This window comes from Syngnathus typhle, linkage group LG13, assembly GCF_033458585.1.
Source record: "Syngnathus typhle isolate RoL2023-S1 ecotype Sweden linkage group LG13, RoL_Styp_1.0, whole genome shotgun sequence".
NCBI classification, from domain to species: domain Eukaryota; kingdom Metazoa; phylum Chordata; class Actinopteri; order Syngnathiformes; family Syngnathidae; genus Syngnathus; species Syngnathus typhle.
The window spans coordinates 4,884,081-4,893,624 of record NC_083750.1 but is presented as its reverse complement, the minus strand read 5'-3'; the positions used below and the strand labels follow the sequence as shown (position 1 = coordinate 4,893,624).

Here is a 9,544-nt window from a genome sequence, read left to right as displayed (position 1 = left end):
TCTTAAATATCAAGACAACATAACAGCATTGGAAACACATTGGTCATTATCAAAATAAACACAAAATCATTGAATAATTTAAAAGCAATTCTCTGAATGATAATAGAATATGGATTGATAAATGCATATTCTCTAAAATCATAAATTATTTTCACAGTTTAAAATGCTTTTTCTTTTTTTCTTAATCCACCCAGCTCAAAACCCTAGCTAATGTTTAGCCAAGTGTGTATGTTACGTAAGACTTTTCTATGCCACTTCTACTCATCAGGTTTGCTGGTGAGTTGTAGGGTTCCAGTTGACTTTGGGCAAGAGTTGGCAGAAACGAGAGGTAGTGGAGACTGGAGACAATTTTTACATTTGTGTTTCAAACTTTAGTTCTCCCCCCCGGTGTCATTAAACTAGATTTAACTGTCTACCAATCAATCGCATAGAAAATACCTATTCAATTTAAGTAGAAAGCCTTGTTTTAGTTTGTAAGGTAAACGAAAATAAAGATGATCTATTTTTATATTTCAAATTTGTCTTGGTTCTTTTTTATTTACCTGTTTTGTTTATTTAGTTTTTTATTGCGCTTTACTGTAGTACTGAAGGGTTCCGATACAAACTCCATACCAGTAGGGGCGGTAATGCACCATGAAGATCAAGATGAAGAACAAGATGAATAATAATAAGTAGAAAAGAAGATTAAGAAAAAAGGAGTTTTATTTTTTTCAGACAACTACTCGGCTGCAAGAAAGACATTAGCCTACAGAAAATGTTCGCACTAGAGACAGCTGTTACAACTTCCTCCACAGTTACCTGAAGAATATGGGATTACTGCACAGAATATAGAGCTACTACCTACATTTTATTTTATTTTATTTTATTTTATTTTATTTTATTTTATTTTATTTTATTTTATTTTATTTTATTTTATTTTATTTTATTTTATTTTATTTTATTTTATTTTATTTTATTTTATTTTATTTTATTTTATTTTATTTATTTATTTTATTTTATTTTATTTTATTTTATTTTATTTTATTTTATTTTATTTTATTTTATTTTATTTTATTTTATTTTATTTTATTTTATTTTATTTTATTTTATTTTATTTTATTTTATTTTATTTTATTTTATTTTATTTATTTAGGGGAGGGAAACACGTTAACCACACTCCAGTCCAGAGGATGGCGGTAATAATCCGTAAAAACTGATTGCCAACCGCCATTAAACACAAAAGATGAAGAAATAAGACGAAAACGAAACTCTGTTGTGAACCGCCGTAAACGCTTCAAGTGCTATTTTGCCTGTCACTGATGCGTTTGATAAGTATTCATATCCCTTATTCTTTTGTATCGAGCTAATAATGAGTTTTGTTCAACCAGCGCGGTTTTATAAACATCTGCCAGTATGGATCGTAGAGGACCACCACGATGTAAGTCAGTGCTACTGTGTTGTATTGTATTGTACTGTACTTGAGATGTCCCGGCGAGTGATGGCCAGGTAAAATAGTTAATAAGACTTGAAGTAGGGACATGACTTCCTGCCATTTTTCATGAGTTGATTTTCATGTGAGCACGTCGCGCAGGTCTGTTTTGCAGTTCAATACTTGTCAATCTTTGGGTTGTGAAAAATTACAGATATTTATTTTTCATCGGCGTGGAAAGATTGGCGTATCGGCCCACAATAGCCACAGGGGCGGGGAGTTATTTGCTAACCGTCTTGCCTTATATTAGGGATTGTCACCCGGTGGCCTGCCGCCCTCTAGTGGTTCTTGGCGGTATTGCACTTGGTCCGGGAAATTGGAAATGGAAAATAATTGTAACGTTTTAAAAATAAAATTGATTTATTTTTATTTAGATTTTATTTATTTTACGTCAACCAAATCAATTGCAGTGTCCATGCGTTCGTCCATCGGTGTCGCCATGTTTGTTTTGTGATCGGTCCGCATCATCAGTGGTTTGGCTCGGAGAAAATCATGACTCGATGGATTCTCAGGGTTTTTATGAACTCACAAATACCACAAAAGTTCAACTTGCAGGCAAGGTTAGAACTAACAAGTTTACTGAGTGAATGGAAAATATCAAGCTATTTCTGCAGACATTTCTGTGTGGTTGCAGTTGGATCATTTGAACAAATAAATGCAATCCATTTTCAAAATGTAAGCTGCATTTGTTCTTGTCTTCTCTAGGTGGTGTGCCATATATATCGTGCCATTGCAACAAGACATCTCCCCATGAAGAACATTAAGCTTATTCATTTAGACTCCCATCCAGATCTACTAATTCCTGTCAACTTGTGTGCTGATACAGTTTTTGAAAAGGATAAATTGTTTAGGTATGTTTTGTCAAGAATTGAATGAAATCCAATCACTGAGTAGCATCTGCAGCCTTGTGAAGGCGAGCGCATCCACAGTGTGCGAGGGACCTTGAGGGGTTTGTGGTTGTGGGGTGCGCCAACAAAAGATGATGATAATAGGGTTGTGTGTGCAGTGTTATTGTGAATGTGTGTCATGCCTTGTCTGAGTGTAGAAAAGAGTTCTTAGCTTTTAGTCATGAAAAAAATCTCAGAGGACATGGATGACAGAGCAAAACACAGAAAAATATCTGGTTTGTCTCCCTTAAATAGCGTGCCATATTGTTATGTATTAGATAGTAAGACTGACATTGTGCTTAAAGCCATTAATTACAGACATCTTTTTTTTTTAGTGAGTTGAGTATAGAAAACTGGATCATGCCCATGGTTTATGCTGGCCACATCTCTTGTGTGGCATGGCTCCACCCATACTGGTCACAGCAAATCATGGAAGGGGAACACAAAATGACTGTTGGCAAAGATTCATCCACAACTACCATTAGGTATTATGCACAAATTCTAAATTGGTTTTGATTAGACTATTTTTTTTGTCTTGACTCGTCATCAAAGTATCTTTTACATAATTCTATCCATTTTCGGCAGGGTGACGAGTAAAGATCATTACTTCCTCAGTGATGGCTTGTATGTTCCAGAGGAACAACTTGAAAACCCCAAACCCTTCAAATTAAATGTGATCAAAGTCAATCCTGTTAATCATCAGCAACCTTTTGCAGGTATGTATTCAGCAGAGGTATCATATCATCTCCCATCGGCATTGCCAAAATACTTTGCTTTTCTCTGCCCCCCAAAATAAATATTGCAGAAATGAAAACAGAGGAGGATTCTGAGACACAGCTTGCCAAGAAACCCAGAAGAGAATGTCCACAAGTTGGGGACACCAGTTGCTCTCAACTCCTTCCAAGAACTGATCTACCAGACGCCAGGCAAGAACAAAGCTGCAGTGTAAAAAGAGATTGCAACGATGGAAATGAAGAAGGATCCACAAGTTATGTTATTGAAAGGATATCAACTGTCCTGAATCAAACAGAGCCGTACATCCTGGATATTGACTTAGATTTCTTCTCCTGTAAGAATCCATTCAAGGAACTATATACAGCGGTACCTACTATGGCTTACTATTTCCATTTTGTATTTGTGGATGTTGTTACTGTGATTGTTTTTGTGATGTGAATGTGCGGAATTTTATTTACATTTACCATGCAACATAATTAATTGCTTTATGGTCTCTTTTTGAAGGAGGAATATACCATCCTTCAGGAACTCTACAACTTCAGAGGACCTGCTCCGACTGCTAATGAGGTCAGACTTCCATAACACTCCAGAATGAACACTCCTACATTTCAATATATTAACATGATTTTATTTCCATGTCCAGGAGGAACTTAATGAATGTGTTGATCATCGTATTCAACAGTTGGAAGACTTAGAAGCAGCATTTGCTGATCTGATAGAAGACGATCGAGAAGAGGTTGTTTCACGTTGGGTTGGCAAACTTGGGTAAGGACAGTTTTCCTCAACATTGATCAAATGTTCTCTCTTTCTTTTCGTTTTTTAGTCCCCACAAGGAAATTACCAGTGGATAATTACTTTTCTGTGTCTTCAGAAAGGCGTGTTTTGTCCGCCTGGTTTCCAGTTTGAAGTCACGAAATCCTCACCCAGATTATGAATTGGTAAGAATGATCAATGATTGCCACAGATTAATATATGTAATAATGACTCTCTTTTTGCATTGATTGTAGGCATTTTTCAACTTAATTTTTGCTCACTTGTTCACATCTGACTTTGTTCACTTGTACATTGTTGTCCTTATTAGCTGTTGATTTTTTTTTTTCTCATCCTCAGGTACATCAGGCAGGTTTAACCTGCGACTCCATCGAGTTGCCCCATCATATTAGCTCTGATGAAGAGATCGACAGACTTGTATCAGCTGTGCAACGGTTTCTGAAGCACCTACCTTTACCTACTCTAGTGACAATGTCCAGGTGAACAAATAGTTATGTTAGTTTCAGAGCCCAATGAGTCTAGGGCATTACAGTGAACCCCTGTGTATTCACAGTTTGGCATGATATGATTTATATACACATACCTGTATACAATGAACCGTTGCTATAATGCAATTCGTCTTCACCAATTTTCGCTATTTACTCATTCCCTATCCTCTTTATATAGATGTAAATAGATAGAGTTCACTGTACCTACAAAGAATTGTGATTGATTGTATTCTTTGTGCGTTTTTATGTGTTTTAGATCCAGTCTTGATGAATACTGCCCTGTAGAACAAGTGGATTTAGTCCAATGCAGAATACTGACTGTACTAGAAAAGCAGTATGGACCATTGGACATACAAAAGGACTATGAAAATACTAAGACGGAGGTTCAGGACCATCAAGCTCAGACCCTATAAGGACTCCAGGACTGTAATCTAAATTGTGTTTTGTCAAGCACTGTCTACATGTAAATTTCTATTGTTGCATGTTAGTTTCTGGTTTATGCCAAGACTGGTTAAAACAACAAATATTTTTTCTCGCGGATTTTTTCTTGAGACACAAGTACACATTTTATGCCATTAAGTGTGCGCTCTCGGAGCACATAATGGGGAGAGTGGTTGCCGTATTTAGGACAGACTTGCCTTTCGGAGGAAATACGCCTCATACATAATGACGATCTTACTTTTTTTTCATCACTTTCAAATATATGAATCAAAGATATAACATGTCATTGTTTTACAATACTTTGCCCTTTAATACTTGTTTGAATTTTGAAACGCAAATTTAGGGGAGGTGTAATAGTCATTTGGGAGCTGTGTCGCATTTTTAGGTTGGCGGACTCGTTGAGAGCAACAGGCCAAGACGTTCAAGTCGTTGTTTGCGACGCAACCACATAGAGACATGCCTATGGTGTTGCTAAGCTAGTAGGGTCAAAGATGCTTTCCATGGGCATCGCCGGCAAGAATAGCAAAAGAACAAAGACGCAAATTATTATACAAAGTGGCGTACAATCATAAGAATCATGCGGCACATTGTTGTGCACAGCGGCGTACACAGATTTTCATCGCCCCGCCCTCCCTTTCAAATGTTCTGGATTGATATCCCACTGATTGGCATTGACGAATAAAAATTACCTCATATAAATTGGTTGCGAAATGAACCACTTTCTGGGGGAAAATGAACACTTTGACATAATTTTCATGCATTGTCGTTGATAGAAAAACCGCCCCTGCCAACATGGCCGTGACGTAGGCACGTTAGTTAACCAGGGTGCGGCAGCACGCTGGCATGTTTTCATAATTCTGCTTGGAACCACCCGAGGAAGAGACTTCCATAAATAAGTCAGAACGGAGAGAAAATGAGGGATATTATTTACCCCCGGATTTTTGTCATCATCTTGTGTGCGGTGGTTTTTGTGGCAGTTTTAGTCGTTAACGGTTTAGCAGGGGCTGGTAGAGGTAAGTGGTTGCAATCATCTAAAATGTTTTTAAACTCCCTACGCGAGTGGTGCGTTGGTTTAGGGAGCATTCCCACATGACTGAATACTGTGAAAATTTTCAGAATAACAATTATTTTACATGGACTTCCTTAATCATTATCCTTTTTGGTTGATGTTACCAACTGAGAAAGTTTGTAGCTCTATTATATTGTTATCACGGAAAAAGTTAGTGTAGTCCCTCATTCCAGAAAGTTTGATTTCAAGTTGCATTTTAAAATCAGTCTAATGAATACGTTTTCTGGAAAGAGTGGGTTCGATTCCTGGATCTGGTCTTCCTGTGGCTAGTCTGCATGTTTCCCCCGTGCCTGCGTGGGTTTCCCCTGCGTACTCCGGTTTCCTTCCACATTCCATATGCAAATCGAGCACTCTGAATTGTACATGGGCACGATTGTAAATGTCATTTTTCTATATGTGCCCAATGATTGGCTGGCAACCGGTTCAGGGTGTGCCCCGCCTAATGCCCAAAGGCAGCTGGGATGGACTCCAACACGCCCGGGACCCTTGTGATGATGAAGCGGTTCGGATAATGGATTGATGGATGAAATCTGGATATTTAACACCCAATTTCAAGCAAATATTAAAACCCAAGTTCTCTGTGCTCTGACTTTGTCCAGTGACTAAGTGAAATAAACTAAAATAGACTCTACCTTACCTGTGATGCTGAACAGGATGAGTGGGAGAAAATAACATTCAATTGTGACTCTGTTTTGCAGGTGCCTTCTTTTCTTCAACAGGTAACGTGTCAGCCCGTTATGAGACCAACATTACTCCTGCTGGCTGGACCTTCTCCATTTGGGGTGTTATTTATACCTGGCTCTCCTTAATGGTCATATATATTACCCTATTTGTGTTCAGGGGGTAAGCAAATATTGTGTGTGCACTGGAAACTTTTTAACCATTCATTCTAAGACCAATGGCAACTTTTTTTCCCCCCGTTTTCAACAGATCCTGGGCTCAGTGTCTACTGCCGTACGCATTCTATTTCTTCTGGCTGTTCAACATTGTGCTGAATATGATATGGCTGCTGTTGTGGGACAGAGAGTATGTCTATGGTTTCTTGTTCTTCTTTTTACGCAATGCATGTTAATGTTAATATGTCCTAAAAAAGCTTATTTATCAGGAAACAATAAAGAAAACAAAATACCTCAAATCTACTAGGACTATGCTAAAATGTGAAAAGCTGTGCCCACTTGAATTAATAACCCACATTTTAAAGTTCAGATTATCATAAAATATTAAACAGATACTAATTTGATGATTTTGTCATGTCTGTTCTCCATTATAGGTTAATGCTGTCCGCATTGGTTGTATTGATCCTGGTTGTGTTAACCAACCACAGTGCCTTGGGTATCTGTTGCTATGTCACAGATTATTATGGACTCTGGCTAAAAACTTATTATCCCAAAGACCTGACCTGTGTCAGAATTCTGGTAGGTGGACTGATTGTTGTGTGAGTGCAAGCGAAGAGTTGCCTTGACAAAGCTCTTCTTTAGGTTTTTAAAAAAAAAAAAATACTTCCAACTAGTTACCCGCTGCGCAGAACTGTCGAAAAGCGGTTCACGTCTTAAATATAAAATAACAACAACAAATAGTATATAATGTTGTGTTGTTAAAATTACAATAATTTCATTTGGTCTCTCTGTTGATTGAAACTTTGAAGGTCCAGAATGGTTTGGCGCTCTACACCACATGGACATCAATTGCTTCGTTGATCAACTTCACTTTAGTTCTTCAATTGTGGGGTGTGGCCAAGAGCACAGCAGCAACAGTGTCCCTTTGCCTCCTGTTTGCTGAGGTGGTGGGCTGGTAAGCTTACGAAAGACACTTTGTTCCCGGCTTCTAGTCAAGAGAAAATATATATATATATATTTTTTGCACTTTTTTCTTTACAAAGATTAAGCAACAATTTTTTTATAGACTAGAATTTTTTATAGACTGCCAGATGTATTGATGCAATAATATTTATTATTATTTTATTGTTTGTTTTTGTTATTGTATTTTGCTGTGGTGTACTATTGTGCCACAATACCATGCTGTCATATTTTACAATAAGTGATCTCTGTCCAGGTTTATTCTTGAAAACTGGGTACTGGATCGTTGGGTGCGCTACATTCTGACAGTGTACCCGGTTGTGATTGTGGCGCTGCTTGGAAATGTCTTCAAACATTTTGATCCAGCCGACCCCAGCCCAAATGGCATCTTTATGGGTGAGTGTCAAACGATGCAAATGATGCTGAGAAAAAGCATTACATGGGATAAAGGGGTGTGGTCAGCCAATGTATGGGAAGCATTACGTTGTCATTGATAATAATATGACTGTTCACTTGTATACTGTTTGTGTCGTTAGTTACTCTCCTGGTGTTGGCATGTATCCTGCTGGTGTTCCGAGTCTGTAATGTCATCTGGAGAAACAAAAGGAGACCCCTCTTCTCTCTAGGGTCGGCACGGCAGCTGAATTCACCTCTCGATGGAACCAAATTCAAGATCTTGTCCTAGGTATAAGGAATCTTCAGACCACTAGACACAGAAACCCTTTTGACACTTGATGACATTTGTGATTTTGACACTTTTGCTGTTGCTGTCAATGCTTTTTCACTGGCCTGTTCAAAATTCAGATTTCACTCTAATGTCCATCTTTTTTTGTGACAGTGCTTTTGGATTTTCAGTGTCGTTTTTCTGTTGCAACTTGTTGTTTATTTACGTTTTCTTTTTTAGCTTATTGAATTTCCCATCTTAACTGACCAGTGTGTAAACAATGGCAGGTTCTTTCGCAATTTGATGAGGAAAATACTTATTTTCTATGCCAAAACCTTGCATGAGTTTTCTATTTTGCTTTTCCAATATGAAGGTTCTTATTTTTTTACATCTGGCAGTTAATGTTAAATAGGTCATTATACTTGTAAGTATGAAGTCATTTGTTATTTACACGTTTTAAATTACTTCTGCTAATAAACATGTACTTTCACATTGCTGTCATTAGTACATATGCCTATTAAATGCATGCCGTGTTTAGCTCTTTGTATGTAATGTTCAATATCCTATGTTTTTATTATTATTGTTACAGCCCAAATCTGGTGCAATTTTGCAGCTTGTTATATGATATTAAATACATATAGTATATTTTTGTGTGTTCACAATCAATGCTGGCACTTATTACAACGCAAGTATAACAACCAGCAAAACAAAAACTGTTTCTATATTTTAATTTGGGAATAAAGTCAAACGCATTTATTGACATACTTTTGTCACGAGTCTTTCTGCAGTGTGTAGTGATTTTGTACAAAGTTTGTTGCTGCTGCATCCATTTGGTCAGAAGATAGACCTCCGACTGACCTGACCTGACTTGACCCGTGTTGCAACAGGGAGACATAGAAAACATGCAAGGCTCGAGGACCAGAGTTGCCTACCCATGCACTTAGTTGAAGAGAAAGACCGAACACTCATTTAAATTCCAACAATGTCCCAAAGTGGGCCTCCACATTCCCACGGCCCATACATGCTCACTTTCCCAGAGCAGCTGACCCTACGACTTGAGTTGACATTCATCTGTTCTGATTTTGGTGTGTGAAATAAATTATAAAATATTTCCACATACTCCATATAGTATGCTCGTATAACTGTCATTGCTGTTTGGTGCATTGAATTCGATTATTTTTTAGATTATGTTGTTTTGAGATGTCCTACTTTGTGTGCGGTACTT

At 37.6% G+C, this 9,544-nt stretch overlaps 2 protein-coding genes across 2 annotated transcripts; both read left to right on the top strand.

The window, feature by feature from the left end:
* Positions 1-1,204: 1,204 nt before the first annotated feature.
* lg13h5orf22 (linkage group 13 C5orf22 homolog) lies at positions 1,205-4,877 on the top strand. The gene is made up of 10 exons (XM_061295685.1): positions 1,205-1,417; positions 2,174-2,319; positions 2,691-2,840; positions 2,941-3,071; positions 3,161-3,456; positions 3,595-3,657; positions 3,734-3,855; positions 3,962-4,028; positions 4,201-4,340; positions 4,606-4,877. Exons 1-10 carry the CDS (start codon positions 1,349-1,351, stop codon positions 4,760-4,762), a joined length of 1,341 nt encoding a protein of 446 aa, XP_061151669.1. The 5' UTR covers positions 1,205-1,348; the 3' UTR covers positions 4,763-4,877.
* Positions 4,878-5,583: 706 nt separating this feature from the next.
* LOC133165796 (uncharacterized) lies at positions 5,584-9,081 on the top strand. Its single transcript, XM_061295686.1, has 7 exons — positions 5,584-5,803; positions 6,558-6,702; positions 6,790-6,885; positions 7,130-7,274; positions 7,505-7,650; positions 7,912-8,051; positions 8,192-9,081. Exons 1-7 carry the CDS (start codon positions 5,704-5,706, stop codon positions 8,338-8,340), a joined length of 921 nt encoding a protein of 306 aa, XP_061151670.1. The 5' UTR covers positions 5,584-5,703; the 3' UTR covers positions 8,341-9,081.
* The last annotated feature ends 463 nt before the right edge of the window (positions 9,082-9,544 follow it).

Excerpts from the sequence above, each read along its gene's own strand:
- LOC133165796 (XM_061295686.1), top strand. The coding sequence starts at position 5,704 with ATGAGGGATATTATTTACCCCCGGATTTTTGTCATCATCTTGTGTGCG. Across the intron at positions 6,703-6,789 it reads ACCCTATTTGTGTTCAGGGG|ATCCTGGGCTCAGTGTCTAC; the intron begins GTAAGCAAATAT and ends CGTTTTCAACAG. Across the intron at positions 8,052-8,191 it reads CCCAAATGGCATCTTTATGG|TTACTCTCCTGGTGTTGGCA; the intron begins GTGAGTGTCAAA and ends TTGTGTCGTTAG.
- lg13h5orf22 (XM_061295685.1), top strand. The coding sequence starts at position 1,349 with ATGAGTTTTGTTCAACCAGCGCGGTTTTATAAACATCTGCCAGTATGG. Across the intron at positions 1,418-2,173 it reads TCGTAGAGGACCACCACGAT|GTGGTGTGCCATATATATCG; the intron begins GTAAGTCAGTGC and ends TGTCTTCTCTAG. Across the intron at positions 3,457-3,594 it reads TCAAGGAACTATATACAGCG|GAGGAATATACCATCCTTCA; the intron begins GTACCTACTATG and ends CTCTTTTTGAAG.